General features: G+C 39.0%; 1 protein-coding gene across 1 annotated transcript in view; it reads right to left on the bottom strand.

The window, feature by feature from the left end:
• The window catches only part of LOC126188640 (dynein axonemal heavy chain 6), a 1,044,937-nt gene that overhangs the window by 94,498 nt on the left and 924,154 nt on the right, over window positions 1-26,285 (bottom strand). Inside the window, exon 105 of the mRNA XM_049930241.1 lies at window positions 18,380-18,550. Within this exon, the coding sequence (XP_049786198.1) occupies window positions 18,380-18,550 (171 nt within the window). The remainder of the gene's footprint in view (window positions 1-18,379; window positions 18,551-26,285) is intronic.

Below are 26,285 nucleotides of genomic sequence, written 5' to 3'. Positions count from 1 at the left end.
CGGTGGCCATTCATGAAGAAAGACAGCTTGCTGGTTGTCATTCCCACATAGAATGCAGCACAGTCGTTGCAGCTTAGCTTGTAGATCACATGACTGGTTTCGCAGGTAGACCTGCCATTGATGGGATAGGTGATGTTTGAGATTGGGCTGGACTAGATGGTGTTAGGAGGATGTATAGGACAGGTCTTGCATCTAGGTCTATTACAAGGGTATGAGGCAAGAGTGAAGGGGGTTAGGGGCAGGGGTTGTGTAGGGATGGACCAGTATATTGTGTAGGTTCGGTGGATAGCGGAATACCGCTATGGGAGGGGTGGGAAGGATAGAAGGCAAGACATTTCTCACTTCAAACCACAATGTCAGGTAGTCGAAACCCTGGTGGAGAATGTAATTCAGTTGCTCCAGTCCTGGGTGGTAGTGAGTTATGAGGGGAATGCTCCTCTGTGGCCCAGTGATGGGACTTTGGGAGATGGTGGGAGATTGGAAACATAAGGGATGTGAGATTCATTTTTGTACAAGGCTCAGAGGATAATAATGGTCTATGAAGGCTTCAGTGAGACCCTAGGTATATTCAAGAGGGACCGCTCATCACTGCAGATGCAATGACCGTGGGTTGCTAGGCTGTATGGAAGGGACTTCTTGGTATGGAATGGGTGGCATCTGTCAAAGTGGAGGTATTGCTCGTGGTTAGTAGATTTGATATGGATGGAGATAGTGATGTAGCCATCTTTGAGGTGAAGGTCAACATCTAGGAAGGTGGCTTGTTGGGTTGAGTAGAACCAGGTGAAGGAAATGGGGGAGAAGTTGTTGAGGTTGTGGAGGAATGTAGATAGGGTGTCCTCACCCTCCATCCAGATGGCAAAGGTGTCATCAATAATGAATCTCATCCAGGTGAGGGATTTAGGATTCTAAGTGTTTAGGATGGCCCATGAATAGGTTGGCATAGGATGATGCTGCACAGATGCGCATAGCTGAACTCCAGATTTGTTTGTGGGTAATGCCTTCAGAGGAGAAGTATATGTTAGTGAGGATATAGTTGGTAGTGGCGACTAGGAAGGAGGTTATTAGTTTGAAATTCATCAGCCATTGGGAAAGGTAGTATTCAACAGCAGTAAGGCCATGGACATTAGTGATGTTAGTGCAAAGGGAGGTGGCATCAGTAGTGATGAGCAGGCCACCGTGTGGTAAGGGGACAAGAACTGTGGAGAGTCGGTGGAGGAAATGGTTGGTATCTTTTATACAGGAAGGTAGGTTCCGGGTAATAGGTTGAAGGGGTTGGTCTATGAGAGCAGAGATTCTCCCAGTAGGGGCACTATAACCAGCCTCAGTGGGGCATCCTGGGTTGTTGGGTTTATGAACTTTAGGAAGCATGTAGGAGGTGGGGGTGCAGGTAGTGGTAGGGGTGATTAGAGAGATGGACTCTGGAGAGAGGTTCTGGGATGGGCCTAAGGATTTTAGGAGTGACTGGAGAGCCTGCTGGATTTCTGGAATGGGCTCACTGTGGCAAGGTTTGTAGGTGGATGTATCTGACAGCTGGCAGAGCCCTTCTGCCAGTTAATACTTGTGGTTCAAAACAATTGTGGTGCAGCCTTTGTCCACAGGTAGGGTTATAAGGTCGGGATCAGTTTTTAGATGGTGGACTGTAGTTCTTTCTGCAGATGTAAGGTTGGTTTGCATGTTGACGGATTTGGGGAATGATGGTGAGGCAAGGTTCGAGGTTAAGAAATTCTGTGTTTTTTTTTGTTTGTTTTTGTGATGTAATTCTATGTTGTTTACATAATTTTTCACATTTTTTCCACCACTATGGATCCTTGCTTCTTCACTCTGCACCAATACAGAAAAATTTCCTTGTCTCTAGCCAGAACCCAGTCCCACATACTGCTCCTGCATTGTTGCTTGGCTCATGGATACCCCCCCCTCCCCCACCCCCCCCCACCCCCCAAATGGTCTTATCATCAAATTATGCATCTCCAGCTGCCACCCCTCCTTCCACAGTGACCTCCTCCTGTCCATATTCCGCCAATCCTGAGACCTCAACAACACAGTCCTGCAAAACAATATCAACCAAGTCCAAACCTCCTTGCAGTACTTTATCTCCATCTGCAAAATTCTCTGGCTATGCAATAACAAATTCTTGGAACCCATAACACACATTGAAACTCTTGCTCTCCAAGAACTGAAGCAACATGCACAAAACCACCTCACCCTGCTCACTTCCTACCACTGTCCACCATCTCTACAACCTCCTCCAAATCTCCATGCACAAAACCACCTCACCCTGCTCACTTCCTACCACTGTCCACCATCTCTACAACCTCCTCCAAATCTCCCCCACATCCTCTCACAGCTGATAAACCCTGTCTCACAGACCTACTATATTTACCCCACCCTCCAAAACTCCCTCCCACCACCACACAGAATCCAGAACCTAAACAGACATGAAACACAGTCATGAACATTTCCTCCAGAAGCCTTAGCCCCACAGAAATACCAGTCCTTTCCAAAGGCGTCACCATTTGCCCCACACCCAAATTCAATCATGCAGGACTTGTTAAAGACCTTCTCTCCTTCTCCCGGTCCCTACAGTGACACTATTTCACTACCAACCATACCAATCAGACTCAACCAAAGACCAATGCTGATCTCTGCCTTACTCAGCTCACTCCTCTATCCAACAGTGATCCACACCCATTGCCCCCAAATAACCCCCTGTTAACTTTCCAGAATTTATTAACCTCAAATCTTGCCTAATCATCATTCCCCAAATCCCTCATCATGCAAAGAACCACACTCCACCATCTAAAAACTGGTCCTGATTTTATAAAACTACCTGCGGACAAAGGCTCCACCACTGTTGTTTTGAACCACAAGGATTAACTGGCAGAAAGACTCCACCAGCTGTCAGATACATCCACCTACAAACCTTGCCACAGTGACCTTAATCCAGAAATCCCACAGGATCTCCAATCACTCCTCAATTTCTTAGGCCTGTCCCAGAACCTCTCCCCAGAGACCATTTCTATGCTCACCCCAATCACTCCCTCATCACTATTGATGCCACCTCCCTTTCTACTAACATCCATAATGCCCAAGCCCTTACTGCTGTTGAACATTACCTTTTACAACGCCTGACAGATTCCAAACAAACAACCTCCTTCCTAATCGACACTACCAACTATATCCTCAGCCACAATTACTTCTTCTTTGAAGGCATTACCTACAAACAAATCTGGGGTACGACTATGGGCACCCACATGGCAACATCCCATACCAACCTATTCATGGGCCATCTAGAGGAATCCTTCATAAACACCCAGAATCCTAAACCTCCATCTGGTTCAGATTCCTCAATGACATCTTTGTTGTCTGGATCGAGGGTGAGGGTACCCTGTCCACATTCCTCCAGAACCTCAACAACTTCTCCCCAATTTGCTTCAACTGGTTCTACTCAGCCCAACAAGCAACCTTTCCTAGATGTTGACCTACACCTCAAAGATGGTTACATCAGTACCTCATCCAAATCAAACCTACTAACCACCAGAAATACCTCTACTTCAACAGCTGCCACCCATTCCATACCAAGAAGTCCCTTCCATACAGCCTAGAAACCCATGGTCATCACATCTGCAGTGACGGGTGACGAGGGATCCCTCTTGAAATATATTGAGGGTCTCACTGCAGCCTTCACCGACTGTAGTTATCCTCCCAACTTTGTATGAAAACAAATCTCACAGGCCTTATCTTTCCAGTCCCCCACCACCTCCTGAAGTCCTACCATCTGGCCACAGAGGAACATTCCCCTCGTAACTCACTACCACCTAGGAATGGAGCAACTGAATTACATTCTCCACCAGGGTTTCGACTAACTCTCATTGTGACTTGAAATGAGAAATGTCCTGCCTTCTATCCTTCCCATCCCTACCACAGTGGTATTCCACTGTCCACTGAACTTACACTATTTACTCGTCCATCCCTACACAATCCCTGCTCCCAACCCCTTACCTCATGGCTCACACCCCTGTAATAGACCTAGATGCAAGGCCTGTCCCATACATCCTCCTACGACCACCTACTTCATTCCGGTCATAAACCTCACTTATCCTGTCAAAGGCAGGACTACCTGGAAACCAGCCATGTGATCTACAAGCTAAGCTGCAATGACTGTGCTGCATTCTATGTGGGAATGACAACAAACAAACAAGCTGTCTGTCTGCATGAATGGCCACTGACAAACAGCGGCCTAGAAACAGGTGGACCACCCTGTTGCTGAGCACGCTATAAAAACTGACATCTTTCATTTCAGTGACTGCTTCTCAGCCTGTGCCATTGAATCCTTCCCAACTCCAACTTTTCTGAATTGCATAGGTAGGAAATTTCCTTGCAATATATCCTATGTTCCCAAAAACCTCATGGTCTGAACCTTTGTTAGTCATTGTCATCACTCGTCCACCTCCCTCCCTGTACCCATTTAGCACTAGAGAGCCCTCATTCCACCATTGCACCCAGTCTTTTTACTTCTTTCCTTTCCTGCTGTAACAGCCCCACCCCCCACCCGTCTAACCTCCTGACTGCACATAGCTGCCCTTCCCTTCTCTCCACCTCTTCCCTACGCTCTTCTCCAGTAGCACTTCATTGTCCACCATCCCTACCCTACTATGTCTCCCCCTCCCTGTGCCAGCCTCCTCGTTACCTTCACCCAGTTGCCACTTCCATCATGCACTGGGGTGCTGCTGCTTGCACAATGGCTCAGTTGCCTGAGACTGCAGTCATGGGTGTGTGAGTTGCATTTGCGTGTGTGTATGTGTTGTCTATGTTTGAGGAAAGCCTTATTGGCCAAAAGCTAATTTGTGATTGTCTTTTTTTTGTGCCTTCTATGACTCAGCATCTCAGCTATATGGTGTGTAGCAATTTTCCTTTTCTAGATGTTGTTACATTCCATCCTGGATTTTCCATTGTTTGATTTAAAGCATAACTGTTTTACATCCTCATAGATGTGCTTCTAGCGCCACTCATACACTCATTTGAACAGACATTATCTTTCAGATGTAGAAACACACCTACCAAAATTCGTTTATAACTATCACACAACTCCTCCCTGGTGTTGCTGCTATTTCTTTTTTCCATGAGAGTATAAGCACAGTATGAGCACCCTGGATATGTGACATGGATTGCCAAATGTTTTGGTTATTGGATTCTTTTAATTAATGTTTTTAAATAATTTGTTACCACACACTGAGGTAATTTAAAAAAATATTTAAAAAAATATTTTTTTTTCAATTTTAACTTAATAGGTTTATGGTAAACTGATGAAAGTTATTCATCAGTTATTGGCTGAGTAGATCAGTTATTGAACATGATTTATCATGTAAAATCACTTTCTGACAATATCCTCATCATAGACCCATATTAAGTACACAAAGAGGACAAAACCCAAATTGACAGTGGTGTATAGTGATAGGGCAGACTAATAGAAAATGAAGATGCTTTATTTGTTGCAGTAGGCAAGAAACTAAAATCTACAATGACAGAAATTGAATTAGCTTGTGAAATTGTTTGTGCAAGAATCAGGAGCAAATGTGGGCAAAGACTTTTATGGGGGCTGTTTTTTTATCAATCTCCAACAGGCCATAAATAAATGACAACTACATATAAAAATTATTATATTACTTAAAGTTAAGTGCGCTTAAGGTTACTTTTTTCACATAATCACCATGTTGACTGAGGCTTTTGTTGTACTTATGGACCAGCTTTTTCCAATAGTCTCTTCATAAAATGTTGCTGTCAATGAACTGAGACCGGATATGAGACCTGTTATTCATTTTTTGCCACCAGAGGAGGATAGCACAGCAGAAATTCATTGCCTTTTTAAAAAGGCATGCTGACTTCTGGAATTGTTCTGATCCACGGCAATGCCCTTCCTGACAGTGCTGGTGCAGCTCAACAGCTCCTTGAGCAATTTCAGTGGGACATTTTCAGTAATCCACTATACAGCTCCTACATTGTGCTGAAACATTTCAGTTCAATTGTGGAAACATTTTGTGAAGAGTTTATTGGAAAGCTTGTTCACAGCTACAACTAATGCTTCAATAATTATGAAGATTATTTCAAAAAGTAACAATAAGTGTGCATAACTTTTAGTAATAAAATAACTTTTATACACTTTTCTTTTATTTATAGCCTGTTGGAGGTGGAGGAAGAAAAGTCCCTCATAATTTGGTCCTTTCATCAATCACCAATCACACTTCTAGGTGTAACTGAAAACTTGACAGGAAACATCTAATACGTATGTTCCCAATAATACTCTCATCATTGGAGGCCATTCAGATTCTTACAGTTTTATATATGGTGTGTATGACATGACATCCTGCCAGACAATACTAAGTGCTCTCTCAGAGAACTAAACAGAATAGGTAGTTTGGAAGTTCACTCATGAGTGAAATATATAAAATCTAAGAGCAATAAACAGTCATGCCCCTTTGATAATGTCCACACTGAAATTGGTATCAGTGACAATGAGGCAATTTATCAATAATGATTACAAAAATACAAAGGGTCACTAAAACAAGTAGGAAGAGTCACATGTTCAGTAAACTAGATACAGACGCATGTTACGTCGTATCTTAAGGGCAGACTAAAAATATACGATTCTAGGTGGGATCATATTGAGGAACCGTGGCTAAGTTTAGTGATGTAGATACAGAGATGCTGAAGAAAATGCATTTGGCTGTCAAAAAGACAATACATGAAGTCTTTGAATAACTTATCAGAATCTTATGAAAACAATACCATATCAGAATCTTATGAAAAGATCTCTCACAAAACACAAAGAAATTTTGATGTTAATGCTGTCAGTGGCACCATGGACTGTGTGCAGACACTTATGGCTGACGCACATACCAAAACTTGAGCATAACAAAATCTGAAATGTTGTACCACATTTTCAAATGCTCCTTTACAGTGGCATTTATTTATGTTTATTTATTTATTGCACTGTAGCCTGTTATCTATAATTTAAACATAGGATTTATTCATTATTACACGAGTTATTACTATCAAGAATATTTTTTTCAATACATTGACAACTAATTGTACAAAATACATCATTATGTCCATCACCATACTACTTCCCACTACTGTAACTAATTCTACCATAAATACAAACTACACTTACTACAAAATCTAACTGTGTGTACTACTGTTATAATGCCAGTTCTTGTCTGCCACATTCCACAATACACTAATACACTCCATTGTACCCCCCTCCTCCCCCCCTGTAGCCCTTGCCAACCCACATCACCCCATATTTAGTTCCTTAGGTGGTCAGATATGGCAGATGTCAGTGTTCCCACTCTGACGTTGTTGTTGTTGTTGGTTTTTTTTTCTTTTTTCTTTTTTTCTTTTTTTTTCTTCACTGTTTGACTGTCATTTATATAGGGTGGGTTGTTCATCTGCCCAAACTGTTGATCTCAGCTGTCTTCCCTGCATTGGTTCTCGATCTCCTGTCACAATACCCTGTAGTACAGCAGATGGGGCTGACTGATGACGTAATTCACTACTCAAGCCTTTCTTGAGATAGTGTTGGAAATATTGTCCAGTATCTGCCATTCTGTCTCACAGTGCAGTATCTCCTCAACATTGGATCTTCCATGCTGATTCAGTTGCTGCCAATTAGTTATCAGCAACATCAGCATTAGTGGACATCACCAGATGTATGTTCTGGTGTGTCTTCTTCACCACAGGTACATCCAGAGATTTGTCTTAGATCAATTCAATGCCAGTAGGTGATGTAAGGCCTGTGATATGTCAAGTAATGTGTTAGGCCTCTTAAAGAATTCAGGTGCTTTACTCTCAATCTGCGTTTTATGTATGGGAGAAGACTATAGGAGCACTCTGCTATTTTAGATGGAAGTTGTGACTGTGAATTTGCTGCTTGCCTGTGGCCTGTCTTTCTATTAAATCCTGGACTTCATGTTGTTGTTCTTTCTTCAGCCAATATGTTACCATTTTTTTGTATCTGGAGATCAAGTAGGCATATTCCAAGTATTACTTGCAATGCCTCAGTTGATACAGGACTAAAGTTTACATTAATTTTTGGATGGATGGATGTCATCTTTTTCAGTCAAAAAGGTAGGAAACTGTCTGCTTTAGAATAAGCTTGTCTCAACCTTTAAAGATGACAAGTAACCTCTTTGGACAAAAGTGTCATTTTCATTTCCATAAGAGTCACAAAATGTATCGGGTGTATTCCCACAACAGTTACATTTTACTTCACTACAGCATTTATTATTCCTAAGCCTGTCTTCAGAATAGTTGTCTTCAGTCAATACATTTCATAAAGATTTTTGTTCTAATTCTGACAATTTACAATTTGTTTCACTTTGCCACTTAGGTAATTCTTCAATTACTTTATCTTTTATAGCCTGAAACTTGCTAGTAAATAGCTTGATAAGTTCATCATTTGCCATCTGTTTTTCCTTAAGTACCCCAGCTTGTTTCAACTCGAGAGAGGTATTGACTTTTTCTTCGATTTCCTTATTTTTAACTTCTATCCACTCAGAAAGATTATTATCTAATTTTTTAGTTTGATCCTTTAAATATTTATCTATGCCCTTGCAAGTGTTTATTTTGAATTCTGACATATCACTGATGTATCTGACATATCAATTTGAACATTGGTCTTCAAGTAACTACTTCCACAGTTACAGATTTTATCTGACAAATCACTATGCCCCTTTGAAATAGTTCCACATTTATTCTCCATCTCACTAATTTTATCCATAAAATCGATACGTAGGTTAGTCATGTCCATGGAAACTTTTATTTCTAATTCACTGAATTTAGTATTTAATCGTTCTTCCCACTCTACTTTTAAGTTATTGAATTTCTCATTTAATTGTCTATTATCATCTTTAAGTGACTCTAACTTGTTGTCAAATTTTTCATTGAGTAAATCCATTTGGGTGTTGAATTTCTCAGTTTGGAAATAAAATTTAGTATCAAACTTCTTGTCTAAACATCATATATTCTCAGTTAACTGATGTTGCATACTTGCCATGAATTTAATAATCATATCATCTTTAAGCTCTATAACATTTGATGTATGGTTTGCATTTTCCTGTGTAACTTTGGTATTTATTGATTCCTGTATCTTATTATTTTTACTTGTACTTGGGTCTGCTTCTACTATCACCTCTGCACCAATGATATTACTATCACTTAAATTATGTGACTGCCGTCCTACATTTATTACATTTGGGACTCATTCACCAAGATTTTCCTCACTCAAATTATATGATAGCTGGTCCATAATTGGTTCCTGAGTTACCTCCTCATAAGGATTATATCCACTTTCACTCCCCCCACCCATCACATCCAAACTCTGGGTTTTATTATCTCATGCTCTCCTTGTTCAGCGGTACATTTTCCCTTATATTTTATGCACAGCTAAAATATCAATATCTATCCAACACACAATGATTTGTTTGTTCACAACATATATGGCCAACTGCACATGGTTTAAAAATTATTGTCTATCTTTTATACTACACTCATGCTCATAAATTAAGGATAATGCTGATACATGGTGAAACAACGCTCTGGTGGGCAGTTCACAGGTTTAAATCACCTTGGGGTATGACCACATACACAGAGGTGTATTGGTACATGTCAGAGTATGGTGCAACAAGTAAGTGTGCAGTCGTTTTCAGACATGCTAATTGTGACTGTGTCTTGAAAATGGCTCAAAGAACACATATTGATGACGTTCTGAGGGGTAGAATACTAGGGCAACTGGAGGCTGGTCAAACACAGCAAGTTGTAACATGGGCCCTCCATGTGCCACAAAGTGTGATCTCAAAATTATAACAACAATTTCATCAGACAGAAAATGTGTCCAGGCACTACAGTACGGGAAGTCCACTGTGTACAACACCACAAGAAGACCGATATCTCACCATTAGTGCCCGCAGACAGCCACGGAGTACTGCAGATAGCCTTGCTTGGGACTTTACCTCAGCCACTGGAACAGTTGTCTCCAGACACACAGTCTACAGACGACTGAACAGACATGGTTTATTCGCCCAGAGACCTACAATGTGCATTCCACTGACCCCTGGTCACAGGAGAGCCCATAAAGCCTGGTGTCAAGAACACAGTACATGGTCATTGGAACAGTGGTCCCAGGTTATGTTCACGGTCGAGTCCAGGTATAGTCTGAACAGTGACTCTCGCCAGTTTTTCATCTGGCGTGAACCAGGAACCAGGTAACAACCTCTTAATAGCCTTGAAAGGGACCTGGATTGAGGTCATGGTTTGATGGTATAGGGTGGGATTATGATTGGTGCACGTACACCCCTGCATGTCTTTGACAGAGGAACTGTAACAGGTCAGGTGTATCGGGACGTCATTTTGCACCAGTATGTCCACCTTTTCAGGGGTGCAGTGGGTCCTACTTTCCTCCTGATGGACGATAATGCATGGCCCCACCAAGCTGCCATCATGGAGGAGAACCTTGAAACAAAAGATATCAGGCGAATGGAGTGGCCTGCCTGTTCTCCATACCTAAATCCCATCGAGCATGTCTGGGATGCTCTCAGTCGAAGTATCGCTGCACATCTTCAAACCTCTACAACACTTCAGGAGCTCCGACAGGCACTGGTGCAAGAATGGGAGGCTATACACCAGCAGCTGCTTGACCATCTTATCCAGAGCATGCCAGCCTGTTGTGTGGCCTCTGTATGTGTGCATGGTCATCATATCCCATATTGATATCGGGGTACGTGTGCAGGAAACAGTGGTGTTTTGTGGCATGTGTGTTTCGGGACTGTTTTCTCAACTTATCACCAATACCATAGACTTACAGATCGGTATCGTGTGTGTTGCCTATGTGCCTATGCTATTAGCACCAGTTTTGTGTAGTGCCATGTTGTGTGGCACCACATTCTGCAATTAACCTTAATTGATGAGCATGAGCGTGTGTCTATCCTACTCATACCTGCCAGTATGTCACATTAGCTATGAGTACTTATCCTTTCCTATGGGTTGAAGCTTGTGCCTTGGGCCTGAAGTTATTAGTATATCCTTTTCAGGCCCCATGTTGCAGCGCCAAATATTTACCTATGCCTCTTCTTTTAGTCATCTTTTTGTTTTTCCTTGTTTGTCCCAGCTTTTTGAGATCTCTTGATGAAGAGACATGATATAATAAGTTCTGTAGTGATACAATGATGTTATGCAACAGTTGATGATTTAAATTTTGAAACTGCCAATTTATTGGCATTTATGGAAATAAAAACACTCTCATACTCTCACGCAGTCAACTGCAACATTTTGTGTGTGTAATTGGACTTAGTGTGTCACAAATCGCTCTGATAAATTACTTAAGCTGCATTAAAGTATTGCAATGCAACGTAATCAACATGGCGTTACGTGTCTCAATTAGAACTGAACCTCAATATTTTAAGTAAACTATTGGTTCATGTTTGTCAAAATCAGTACTTGTGTCAAAATTAACTTCCAACTTGGGCATTAAGTCCAACTGCATTGGCAAATATTGTATGTGTTTTATGATTACGCACTGGTGTGTAACATATTTTAAATCAGGCGTGCAAGTTTCAGTTTTCCCTAATGAGCTAAACGACTCTTTTGTAATAACGTGATCTCACATAAAGTCTAACTGGGGTTGGATTTCTCTCCGTCTGAGTCAAAGTCATAAAAATAAAATTCACCGCACAGTTCAACAAACTGTACATGCACACTTTTGCACTCTTAAGTGATACCTTGTCTCAGAGTGCAAGCCGCACGTAAATTCACACTTTTTTTCATGCATACAGATATCAAAACACTTTTATATTAAACAGATGAATTATGCCATGCAATTACTAATTAAACATTTCCGATTCTGAATAAACTTCAAGAACTTGTATTTCATAATCAATAAAATTTATCACCTGAGAGAAACTTTTAGTTTGCTAAAACAGATTCAGATTACAGTCAACTCGTGTCTGGACGATGACATCATGAATCGACACTTGCTTGGAATGAACAGAATACCTGTACTTAAAAATACTGTCCGTTGAGTGATTTACTGACTTTTATTACAAATTTGAGTACCGCTTGCATTGCTACACCAGTCTTCTAACTGAAGACCGCAACAAAAACAACAGATAGCAGCAAGCAATTAATAGTCTGTGGTGATATCAGTGTGTTGATTTTCTAAAGGATTATGACAGGAAAAATGCTCTGGAAATCTTATTTGAATCCTACATTTGATCTCAGTAATTATTTCTAATTGGATGTATGAAGGCAGTAGGACCTAATTGACAATGTTTTCTTTGATGAAACTAAAAACAAGAAAATAGCTGTATACCCAGCAGCAAACACTTTCTCTGATCAAGACGCACTCTTAGTTAGGATGCGTATGTTAGTCCTTACAGAATTCAGGGCTTTGACAATAATATACAAACACTGTGAGACATGCATGCTTGAACATAAATGCAGATGCTGTCAAAGCCTGCAGATAGCACCTGTGCAATGGCCTCAATAAACTTAAAATGTCAGTTGTGGTCAGAGAAGTGTGAGTGCATTTTGTTCGAGCTGAGTAAATTCGAATGTGAGCAAACTATTTGTACTTGTATGGTGGGTTCTTCCATAACAGATGTGGCTGAACTGTTTGGTGTTTCAAGAGACACCATAGTGAAGATTTACTCTGCATACAGGAAAAGTGGGAAAAGATCAATGCAGTCACAATGCAGAAAATGTGTGTTGATTGATTGTGACAGGCTGCCATTGAAGAGGATTTGACTACAAATAAGAGGACAGCAGTTGCAAAAGTCACTGCAGAACTGAATATTGCACTTGCGAGCCTATCAGCACCAGAGTGTTGTGAATAGAGCTCTGTAAACTGAGCATGTTGGAATTCCAAAACCACTCACTGGTGATACAAATGCCTTAATAGGAAAATGTGGTTCCAAAACAATAAACCTGGGCTATGGAACAGTAGGAGGAAGTCATTTGGTTCGAGCAGTGGAAGAAAGTCATTTGGTTTGATGAGTCTTGTTTCACATTGTTTCCAACTTCTGGCCGAGTTTATGTCTGGCTTATGCCATCCCAAGCCTACAATACAGACTGCTTGCTGTCAAGAGTGAAACATGTTGAGGGTTCAGTGATGATTTGGGCAGCTATATCATGATATTCCATGGGCCCCATGCTTACTCTGCGAGGTCACATTACTGCCAAACCGAGCGAGGTGGCGCAGTGGTTATCATACTGGACTCGCATTCAGGAGGATGACAGTTCAAACCCACATCCGGCCATCCTGATTTAAGTTTCCCATGATTTCCCTAAATCACTTCAGGCAAATGCTGGGATGGTTCCTTTGAAAGGGCATGGCCGAGTTCCTTCACCATCCTTCCCTAATCTGATGGGATTGGTGACTTCACTGTTTGGTCCCTTCCCCCAAATCAACCAACCAGCCATTAGTGCCAAGGATTATGTGACCATTTTGGCAGATCCGGTCATCCCATGCTACAATATTTGTTTCCCAATGGTGATGCTGTGTTCGAAGATGACAGGGTCCATGCTGATGCAGCTCACATCATCCGGTACTGGTTTTATAAGCATCAGAATAAATTGTCATATATGCTAGGGCCACCGCAGTCATGACTCCTCAACATTGTTGAGCCTTTGTGGTCTACTTTGGAGAGAAGGGTGCAGGATCACTATCCACCTCAATTTCCATTATAATTCCCTTGAAAGTCATACAAGACCTGTATTTATCCATTCCAAGATTAATGAAAACTGTTTTGAGTGCCAACAGTTTTCATATTCTATGTTATACATGGATGTGTGTTGTGTTTTGTTGTTTCTATATTTTTGTACACTCTCCATTGATACTTCTCAGTTGAAATCAGTAAGAATAAGTAATGATTCTAGGACAAACATTTGTAAGAGTGGTTTACAAGAAATGATCTAGTATGAAATGCATAATGAACAAAATGCTGACATAAAATTTAATTTATTCAGTGATAAATTCGTATCATTATTTGAAATTAGTTTTCCACATAAGCTAACAAGAAAGGACACTAAACAGATATATAAAATATGGATCACGAGAGGGGTTGAAATGTCTTGTGGCAGGAAAAGGGAATTGTATCTGTTGGTTAGAAGAAAAAAGATCCTCCAGTAGTTACAGACTACAAAAATTACACAAAGTTACTAAGAAAAGTTTTAAAAATCAAGGAACATACACATTATGTCAGAAGTCAGTAATTCTGACAACAGACTTAAAGCTCTGTGGAATTTAGAAAAACAAAGAGACAGGACATCAATTCACAGAACAGGTGTACATCAGTATTAATTTTAATGAATGGGCTATAAATGACTAGTCACAGGCAGCAAATATGTTTAATAATCATTTCTTGAAGAGAACTTAAAGAGTATGTTGAACAAGTGAGTTACATGAAATTCAGTCTCATCCAATTCTCCTTCAGAAATCAAGAAAATTACATATTCACTCAAAAATATTTTCCAACAGAGTACTAAAGACGTGGTATCAAACAAAATGCACTGTCCTTCCTGTAACATGTTGTGCATTGTTAACTACTGGCATCTTTTAAGGGAGAAATATGCCATTGTTAAACCGCTCTGTAATAAAGGTAACAGGTGAGGTGTCAAGGTGAGATGTCAGTAACTACTAACCTGTTTCACTATCAACATCATTTTCCAGAATTTTTGAAAAGGTAATGTATCATTGAATAGTAATCCACCTTAGCAGCAATAAAATCCTCGTTGTATCACAGTTTGGATTTCAGAAGAAATGCTCAACGAGGATGCCATTTACAAATCCATTCACCAGGGTTTACAAGCACTAAATAGCAAAATATCACCAGTTTGTATTTTCCGTGATTCCTATAGCACTTTACTGAGTGAATCACAATATTCTCCTGTTTAAACCAAGGCTTTATAGAACTTATGGTATAGTCAATCAGTAGATAATGTTATATCTAACTAAAAGAATGTAGAAAGTTATACATCATAATTCACCCAATGTAAGCAGGGGAGCTTCATCTGACTGGGGAGAAATCACTTACGGGGTTGTACAAGGCTCTGCCTTAGGTCCACTAATGTTTCTCATGTATGTAAATAACCTTATGTCTAATCTACAATAAGCGGAATTAGTTCTTTTTGCAGATGACACTAGAATTAGCTCTTTTTGTGGATGACCCTAACATTGTAATCAATCTAGACATAACACATAGCAACAGAAGAAATACTGAAAATTTTCTTAAAAGTTTTATTGAGTGATTTTCTGCAAATGGTTTCACTCTAAACTTCAAACAGACACAACATATTCAGTTCTGCACCTCTAGGTACATGACACTGGTGATAAGTGTAACACATGGTGAGGAAATAATAACTAGAGTGCAAACTTCAAAATTTTTAGTGTCCATAATGATGAGAATTTAACATGTTGACTGCCATGGGCCTGCCAGTGGCCACAGCAAAGCCTTCTGCCTGATGCTGTCAGCCTACTGGTAGCCATTTCAGAGCCTCACACGTAACACCGTGTGACTTGCCTGGAAGCAAAACATCCACCCAGTGCAGGTGGAGTTAATTTGTTAAATTGAGATACACACATTTTGGAACTCCTGAAACAGCTTAGTGTAGCTGCATTTGCACTTCGATTCATTGCAAATCTTGGAGAGAGACAAACCAGTTAGTTGACATAATTAGCATACATTCATTTAGTAGTGTCACAAGGAATAAAATTGTGGGGTAACTCATCTTTAAGGAAGAAAGTCTTCATTGATCAAACACATGCTGTAAGAATAATATGTGCTGCTCACTCACTAATCATCTTGTAGACCTCTGTTTTAAGGTGTTAGGCATTTTGACTATTGCCTTGCAGAATATTTATTCCTTCATGAAATGTGTTGGAAGAAATCTACTACAGTCCACAAAAAACAATGATGCACATTATTACAAACTAGAAGAAAGAAATGACATTCAGTACTCCACATTAAAGTTGTCTGTAGCACAAAAAAGGTGCACAATGCTGTCACTGAAAGTTTTGATCACTTACCCAATGACATAAAATGTTTGACACCCAGCTAAATTAAATTCAAAAACAAACTGAAAAATTTCTCCATGTCAACTTCATCTGTTCCATAGAAAATTTCTATTTTTGTTATGTGTAAAAGGTGCCATGTGAAATTATTAACTCAAGCCAGTATTAAAAATAAATGCCATTGGTCAGCATATAGCCTTGTTTACATATGAATGTAAAATAATTCATTCTACATTGTTAATTATACAAAGGAAGTGGGGAGGGGATAGAGAAGGCTGTATAAGCCACAGAAGGGGTAGTGGAATAGAGTGAGACAGATCTTTCAACATAGGTTGCAGCAGCTGCATGACAAAGGAATTTAGGAGGTAGAGCATTTGAGAGATAGAGAGAGGATGGAAAGGGAGAGGAGGAAAGGAGAGGAAAGTGGACATGAAGAGCGAGACAGGAAGGGAAGAGAGAAGGAGAAAGCAGTGGAAAAGGAGGTGAGAGGTGGCGAGGGAGGGAGGGAAGGAGATGACAGGGAGCAAGAGGGAGGGAGGGAGGAAGAGAAAGAGGGGGTGGGGGATGTCGATATCACTGCCAAGGCTACTTTTGGCACTGAGTCTTGCCCAAACAATCTTGCATATACTCATACTTTCTATTTTGGTTGTGCAAATGCAGCACTTTGTATTTCCCCTTACCCTATCCTTTTGATACACTCCTAAATTTACCCCAAAACTCTCACTGTTCTCAGTTGTCGGTTTAAGCCAGTAATATGTGCCTCATATTATGTAAGCACTACTGCTCTTCAGAAATGCTTCAGTTTTTGGAACTTTGTTGTGAATGCATTGAAAATTGACAAGTAGGATTTTAATATTCTCATCTGCAATATTCTCACCCGCACAGGCCATTTGTTTGGTTCTTACACTAATACCTTGATGTCTTCCACATCTATTACTCTCTGGGCTCGATGGAAGGTTTTCTGATCTAAAAAAGACTATGTGTGTACTCCACACACAGTCAGATACCTTGGCAGCAACCTATGATGTGTAGTGGACCCCAGACAATCTAAGGGGATTCTGTAGTACTGAACCAAGTAATGAAAGTCTAGGAGGTCGCAACTTCCAGCTATAAAAACTGTGTAGTAGTGCAGATTTTTACTTGATCACTGGTTGCAGAATTTGTGCTGATTCCTACTGAGAAGTTGTTGGGTCTCCAAAAAGTTACAAGAGACTACAAAGTGCATTCCATAATTATGAAAAATATTTGTCAGTTATATTAGTGATAAGAAACGACAATTATTGATAAAAAAAGGGCAGTTCTTCTTTATATTTGATATATGTCAAATGAGTACTTCTACTTGTATATTCTTGCTACCCCCCCCTCCCGTGCGATCTCTCTCTCTCTCTCTCTCTCTCTCTCTCTCTCTCTCACTCACACACACACACACACACACACACACACACACACACACACAAAATAAAAAAAAATTTAAACACATCACCTTAAGAACATTAAGATTGTCAAGTGGGAAATTGTATCTGACCCTGCACTGAAAGTTATTTAAGAGCCTCCTAGGCACAAAAATGCAGGAAGCTGGTGTTAACATGCCGATGTATTTCATATTGTAATACGTTATCTGGAAAATGATTGTGGTCAGGAGAAATGTCATGAGATCAAAACCAAACTGGTCATCCCCACAATGAAACACAATAAAAGTCGCTGAATTCCAGGTAACATTAGTAGTAGCAGCAACAAAGAAGCCAGCATCGTATTATTTCTCCATTTCTTTTCTGGATGCAAAAGGGTGTGTGTAAATTATGGGGTCATCACAATCACAGTCTTGTTATCAGGGCTTATTAAATTTCATAGGTAGATGAAACATAATGACTAACTCATACTTGATTCAGAATTCTTGATCTAGCAACACTGCATTAGAAAACATCACCAGACTAGGATCAAACATTGAGCTGTACCTACAATAAACCAGTTGCTGCTCTGCTGTTGACAAACTTTTTTTGAAAAGGTCTTTTTACATTATTTCCTAAAATAGTATACTTTGCTTTCACTATGTTTTTATTATGCATAAACATTGTCTGGAGGGGAGGAAACACAGAAACTCATTAGTTCCCAAGTAAATTTGTTAAAACATGGTGAAAGAATAATTTGTTGCTATGAAATGATTAACATTTTATGATTATACTTAAAAGTATTCATATCTGAGTTTTGTATTCATATTTTGTGACCATCTAAGAAACTGTTTTAAAATAAAATATTCTGAACCTGTTTAATCTGTGATAATTTAAAATAGAAATATATTTCAAAAGATTCTGAACATACTACAAGAAGAGATGGGTGAATTTCATCTGGATCCAACTTCTTCCGAATTTGTCCTCTTATTGCATCTGCAAGTTCAAATATTATTTCATCACTGGATTTTCCTTCTGCTCCACTTGATTCTCGAGGTTGGACATCAAGAATTGTAAGAATGACTGTCTGTGTTTCCTTTACCTGTAAGTTAGAGAGAGGAATATAGTGTAAAAAGTGTACCTTTATTGCATTACATCTAAAGCAAATGATTTACTAGATTAAATACTTAGTAATGGCATGGCATAATATTCTAAATGGTAGTGTAACTCAATGCTGTATGCAGTCATGCACAGAGATGATTGTAAAACTATATGTAAATTGAAGGAGGGGAAGAAAGAGAAAATAACTAAAAAGAAGATTGTAAAACTGTTGGATGTCATCTTCATTTATTTGTTCATTCACCAATCATGATTCATTAATTCCATCATGAAGGAAAGCATTCAGGATGTTGAACAAGTCAATTTATACATTAATAGCCAGTGGCACCCACTGAAGGCTACTTCTGCAAAGTATGTTAACAACAGATTATGATTAGTAATAGTCTTCTCATAATGGTAATTGTGGTGTCTGCTTTGAAATCACTAGACATGTATGTGAGATTCAGATTGGAGAGTTAAAGTTTTCCTGTCGATAAGACTAGTGACAATCCTGAAGGAGCTGAATATTGCAGAGTATTTTTTTCTATGTTCATGGAGGAATTATGTTCATGGAGAAGATGCAGGTTGCAGCGTACTGTTCATTATTACAGTTTGTAACTTTGAAAGCAATAGACAGTTAATGTGATAGTATGAACCATTTTTCCTAAAAAAATTTTCCGTGACCAACTGAGCGAGTGATGACTTAGTTTTTTCTTTTTTCTGTCTAATCTACGACATTTACCAGGAACCATCCTGTACACTGTTTTGCCTGTGATGATTTTGCAATGTGTGGGTGCGTGAATTTACGATCTAAACAAGGATACACATTTTAACAGCAGTTAGCAATAGCAAGATGATGCCAGGAAAAAAATTTAAATGTTGAAACAAAAGGAGAAATATCTGACGAAACAGAAACTCTCACAGAGAAAAGAACTTAAAATGTGGAATGCTGAATTGGAACTCACAGTGCCAGGTTTAACTACACATTAATTTTGTGATGTTGTTGTAGATTCATGCAGGCTGTTGTGGAATGTTGTGAAGAGTGAAACGTACTAATAAAATATCTAGTGATGATGAGGATAGGCAAAAAAAAAAAAAAAAAAAAGAGAGAGAGAGAGAGAGAGAGAGAGAGAGAGAGTAGAACCTCTGCCCTGGTTAAAGCCCTTAAATCTTTACATAAGCTAATTTTTGAAAGTTCCAGTTGAAAGAAGAAATCAGAAAAGTCTGCAAGAATTTTCTGGCTTTACTTTTTGAGCAGTAAGTTGATGAATTTGAAGACAGTTATTGATGAAATGTTTTCAGAAGTGTAGTTGGATGCTGTGTTCCTTACTTCTCTGTGTTCTCTTTATTTCCAATACTATAATATGCACACCACTTAAACTAGATACTATTACACATTACTCTAATAAACATTTGGATGGATGCAGGATGTATATACAACACTTAATAGGGAAATGTTGTTAGCAAAAGTCTTGAAAAGTTCTTGACCAATTTACTTCAAATTTTTACAGAACACTCTACTAGTCATTCGTAGTGGAGCCCATATATTTTTTTCAACAAAAATGTTGAGGTTTTCTGTTGAAACTGACTGCAAGAATGAAAAGGCTGTGATTTGCTTTGCTGTGAATATGTGTGGTTTTGTTTCCTTTCTTGCAATCAGTTGGAACTACGATAGCTGACTATTGAAATGACTGGAAAAATTGTTTCTTCCATACATATTCTTTCTCATCATGTACATTTATAAACAAAAATTGTATACTCAATGAGCTGCTTTGTTTTCTTCCAGAAAGTCAGTTTTCACAGAAAACAGATAGGTCAGCTTATTAGCTTATGATTAAAATACTGCTATGGAATCTGAATTTGCGATAACTGTAAACATGGCTCCAGATCACAGAGAGAAGGAACTGTCTACCTGAAGAATGTATGTCTCTCCCTTCTGGATCTTGTAGTAGGTTCTTGATGTGTTTTATTTCTTAAGTGCATTCTGCTGCTGGAATGTATTCTCCTCCAGTTGATGAAGTAGGTATTGCACTGTCTTTCTTGGAACACCAACTATATGAGCATCGTTATAAAGACTAATGTATGCATTTGTATACTTCATGTCTCTTAAGTCTTTTACATAATCAGCATCACAGTAGACATTTAGGTGAATACTGTCACCTTCATCTTATTTCTTCTTATAGAAAAGGCCATAATTCTTGGAATGTTGTAGCTATCTCAGAATTATTTTGACATTTTGGTAATCTGTTTTCATTGGGTCTTCTGTGACGCCAGCTTATAATTGATTGTAAATCCAGTATATGGTATGTTTTTACAAGACAAATACAAAAGGCTTCCTGTGATTGCATGATAAGAAACTTCGTGTTTGTCCTTTATTTTCTTAACTTCTCTTCCCCTCTGGAACTAAAGGTGCATTCATGGCATTGAAGTCAGTCATATTGAATTGTTCCAGTTCTGTTCTCATATACCTGATGTAGAAATATTCATTTTTCTATCTTCATTATTAGTATCCTTATGTAGGTATCTGGGTTTTCTGCAACAGATATTTCAAAACTTTCCTAAGTTTCTTCATTATGTTTTCAAGTTATCTCTGAGTTTTTCCCTGTTAAGATACCATATTCAACATGTGGAGCCATGTGCATTTCTTCAGTTACCTCTTTAGATATGCACTGATGTGGCATCAACTCAATTAATTCTTCCATTTAAGGAAACCTGTCAGAGTTTTATTCCATCTGGATGGGACTTGTTGAAGTCCATACAGAGCTTTCTTGAAAACATAATTTTTTCCATCTTCTTTGTATTCTTCAGATATCTCTTCATCCAGTTTCCCATAGACAGAGACTGTTTAAAATTAAACACATTTATATGGATTTTTTTCTCTGTTATCAGAACAAACAACAGTCTTAGTGAATAGATATCTGCTACTGGACTGAGTAATTCCTTGAAATCTATATCATTTTCTGATGACAACCTCTGACAACCAGGCTGGCCTTACAATGATCATCATCTTTGACTTTAAAGAGCCATCTGCTTGTCAAGATTTTGTTTCCTATTGCCTCTCTTGGATTCACCAACTTCCATATATCATTCTGTTTATGTTATTTCTTTTCTTTTTCTATTGCTTTTATCCAGTTTTCTTTATCTGTATCATTAATACATTCATATGAAAATAGTTCTGTTAGATAATCTTCATGTTTTAAAGGGTTCTTCAAATTGGTTCCATCCCTGAAATTGCAGTTTCTTCTTTCTTCACTGCATCCTCTTCCTTTTTTTATTTTCTTCTTCTTCATTTTCTTGATCTTGAATTTCATTTACTTGATTGTTAATGTCATTTGGTATTTCACCAATAACAAGGTTTTCTGTACAGTTTCTTTTGTCATACCATGTTCAAATTCACATCTCTCAATGCAACAACATTTCTTCTTTGTGCAACAAATACCTTTAGTCATTTGGAGCATAATGAACAAAAATGTATGGTGTACTTCTTTTATCTAGTTTCTTCATGTGACCTAGATTTTTGACAAAAAAACTTGACCCAGAAGTTTGAGAGCTTGGCAGATCTGCTCTTCTCCCAACCACAAATCAGCAGGTGTAGCATTTTGATTAACAGTTGTGCTCATGTTGATGAGATATTTAGCTGTGAGCACTGCTTCTCTACATAGCTTTTTCTTCAGTTTTGTATCGAAGATCATAGCTCTTGTCTTGTTCATTATTCCCAGACAACGGAAATTCCACACTGGAATAACATCACTATTCTGAGAAGGATCCCCAGAAAATAGAGGAGATGTTGAGTTGCCTAAAAGCCTTCTTCTGAAGTAGAAAACACACACACATTCACACTAGCACAACTTACACACACACAACCACTGTCTCTGGCCACTGTGGAACTGCACAGCGGCCAGAGAAATTGTGTGTGTGTGTGTGTGTGTGTGTGTGTGTGTGTGTGCCAAAATGGTCACATAATCCTTGGCACTAATGGCTGGTTGGTTGATTTGGGGGAAGGGACCAAACAGTGAAGTCACCAATCCCATCAGATTAGGGAAGGATGGTGAAGGAACTCGGCTATGCCCTTTCAAAGGAACCATCCCAGCATTTGCCTGAAGTGATTTAGGGAAATCATGGGAAACTTAAATCAGGATGGCCGGATGTGGGTTTGAACTGTCATCCTCCTGAATGCGAGTCCAGTATGATAACCACTGCGCCACCTCGCTCGGTTTGGCAGTAATGTGACCTCGCAGAGTAAGCATGGGGCCCATGGAATATCATGATATAGCTGCCCAAATCATCACTGAACCCTCAACATGTTTCACTCTTGACAGCAAGCAGTCTGTATTGTAGGCTTGGGATGGCATAAGCCAGACATAAACTCGGCCAGAAGTTGGAAACAATTTGTAACAAGACTCATCAAACCAAATGACTTTCTTCCACTGCTCGAACCAAATGACTTCCTTCTACTGTTGCATAGTCCAGGTTTATTGTTTTGGAACCACATTTTCCTATTAAGGCATTTGTATCACCAGTGAGTGGTTTTGGAATTCCAACATGCTCAGTTTACAGAGCTCTATTCACAACACTCTGGTGCTGATAGGGCTCGCAAGTGCAATATTCAGTTCAGATCACGACACTAATTCAGAGCAGGAAACTGAAAGTGATGAAGATGTGACAGCTGATGACAATGGAGCTTACTTCTTCGGTAAGAACAGATGTTTTCAATGGAGAAAAAAGCAGCCACCAGCTAACGTAAGAACAAGGCAACACAACATTGTCTTGCAGCTTCCTGGACTGCGACCGATGGCGAAAAGTCTTGGAGAAAACCCTGCTGTTTTGGAGGTATGGAAACTGTTCCTTACACCAGACATTCTAGACGAAATCATTCAATGGACAAATCTGAAAATATCTAAGCTTAGAGCACATTATGCTAACGATCGCTTATCGTATCTACAAGATGTTGATATCATTGAATTGAAGGCTCTAATTGGTCTATTAGTGTATTCAGCCATTTTCAAGTCGGGGAACGTGTCTGTTTACAGCTTGTTTGCAACCAATGGAACAGGCAGAGATGTTTTCAGATGCACTGTTAGCAGAGAAAGATTTCTGTTTTTATTGTCTGCATTACGATTTGACAATCCAGATGATCAGGTGGAAAGAAAGAAAATAGACAAATTAGCAGCAATTTCACAAATCTTTTTGCATTTCGTCGAAAACAGTCAACTTTGCAACTCTGTAGGTGCAACAGTGTGTGTTGATGAAATACTTGTTCCTTTTCGTGGAAGGTGTGGGTTTAGAATGTACATGCCAAACAAACTGGCGAAGTATGGCCTGAAAGTTCAGTGTGACTGACGCTCGTACAAATTACTTGTACAATGCATACATTTCTTCTGGAAAAGGTAGTGATGGTCACACACTTCCCAGCCATGAGAAAGGTCACAGTGTTCCCATACAGGCTGTTCTTTGATTGGTGAAACCCATTGAAAACAGAAGGCGAAATGTAACAGGTGATAACTGGTACTCATCAGTAGAGCTAGTCAATGAACTTTCAAAAAAAGGTCTCACATACGTTGGTACACTGAAAAAGAACAAAAAGGAGATCCCACAGAACTTCTTAGATAACAAGAAATGTGGTGTGAAGACATCTGTTTACGGTTTTACAGAAGACATGACTCTGGTTTCCTTTGTGCCCAAGAAGACCAAAGCTGCAATACTGATCTCTTCTACGCTCCATTCAGTAAACAATGACCCTGAATCAGGAAAACCTGACATCATCCTGTTTTATAACACAACAAAAGGTGGTGTGGACAGTCTCGACCAAAGTTGTGTAGCTTACTCGTCAAGTTGCCAGACAAGAGGATGGCCTTTGGCCATTTTCTTCGCATTAGTGGGTGTTGCTTGCGGTGTAAAGTGTTATGTGGTACATCAAGCTTATCCAAAGGCAGAGGTAATGAACAGATTGAGCTTCATAAAGACTCTAGCAAAAAACCTAGTTGAACCTCATATGAAGCGTAGAATTTCTATTGGACGCTTGCCGCAAGAGTTGAGTGATACCATCAGAAGAATACTTCACTTACAAGATGAGCCTCGGACACCGAAAGAAGAATTCGGAAATCAAAAAACGTGTGCCTTTTGCCCTCCTCGTCTGAAGAGGAAAACAAGCTATCCATGTCAACAGTGTGGTGTTCCGATTTGTTTAGAGTGTTCCAGGAAGGTCTGCATGAAGTGTTTGCACGTGGAAATTGACTAAAGTATGATTCAGTGCCACATGAGAAAAAGTATTTAGTTTTTACTTGAAATTTTAGAAGTAACATGTGACAAAGGTTCTCCGTTCATAGAGTTATGGACTGAAATATACGCTCTACATTGCAAAGATGAGTCGTTAACTGAAAGCTGAGTTCGCACACAATTTATCATATGTCAGATTGGATTTTTCCACCTAGTTATCTTGCCAATTTGAAATATAATCCCTCTGATGGAAATCTGTGTGTGAGTAGAGAGCTAACTATTTGCTGCCATTTTCGTAACTCATAAAAATAAAAATATACTCCAGATTTCGCTTTGTTTTAATTGTCGAAGTGCTTAAAATACTGCATTGTTTAAAAAAAATCGATTTTCTACAAAGGCCACATCTAAGAAGTGTAATGAATGACAGGAAGTCAAGAAACTATATATATTCTGCAAAATTCTTGTTTGATATATAACATATTAAAATGCAGTCTATGAGACCTCTCTATAGTAATTGTGTTCTTGTGAATGACCACAGTAGTTAAGGGTTAAACATATAGTAATCTTTTTGTTGTGCCTGTCTGCGATTCAATGTCTCCTCTGTATACTCATTATTGTCAGATGCAGTCTGTAATGTAGCAGAATGGAACAGTATATAATGAACAGATTGATGCCAGGCATTTCAGAGATTGTGACATTCATGTAATCCCCTGCATATGTAAGTATATTCAGTTTTCTACATTTTGCAGCAATGTTATTCCGATAAAACAGACAGACTGGAATGTAATTGGTAAACCTATTAGGTATTTTCAGTGAAATAGGATGAATACTGTACAGTAAAGATCTTCGTAACGGGCATATGAATTAAAGAAACACAGGTACCAATATATTTACTATCTTTGTTCTAGTATTCAAAATGTATTGGATAACATATGTCGAAATTGCAGCAAAAACATGCTAGGAAAGAATACTTTTATATAAGGTTGAAATAATTATGGTTTTTTTTATAAGAAGCATTGTTTACATGAATAAAACCACATGTTTATGAACGTTGGGTAATGAATTTCTGTTAAATTATTATCACACACAAAAATGCATACAAAAACGAATCTTGAACTACTACTGAGCCATCCAAACTTTCAAAACCTAGATTGTAATGTATGAAATGTACTCAAATAATGTATATGTTCAGCAATCATTATTGTATAATTATAACAGAAGCTTGATGGTAGCCATGAAAGTCTCAGTGTTGGCACAGGTTTTATGATGTGAAGAATAGTTGTGTGATTCTGTCGCCATCATGAATATCAAAAAATAGAAGTACTGTAATAACTACATTTCCTCTGTGCAGTAGCAGTGGTTAGGTCGTCTGAATAGTTTCTGTTGACAGTATGTTGGGCAAAAGTTTTCAGTTAGGAAAACAATAATGAAGGAGTTAATCAACTTCCATACTATTATAACAAAAATTTACTTGAACAAACTGTGAGATTTTTTAGTGAAAAATTTGACAAAGTAAATAACAG

The sequence above is a fragment of the Schistocerca cancellata genome, chromosome 5, assembly GCF_023864275.1.
Source record: "Schistocerca cancellata isolate TAMUIC-IGC-003103 chromosome 5, iqSchCanc2.1, whole genome shotgun sequence".
NCBI classification, from domain to species: Eukaryota; Metazoa; Arthropoda; class Insecta; order Orthoptera; family Acrididae; genus Schistocerca; species Schistocerca cancellata.
Note: the sequence above shows the minus strand (reverse complement) of the source record. Positions and strands in the feature narration are given on the sequence as shown.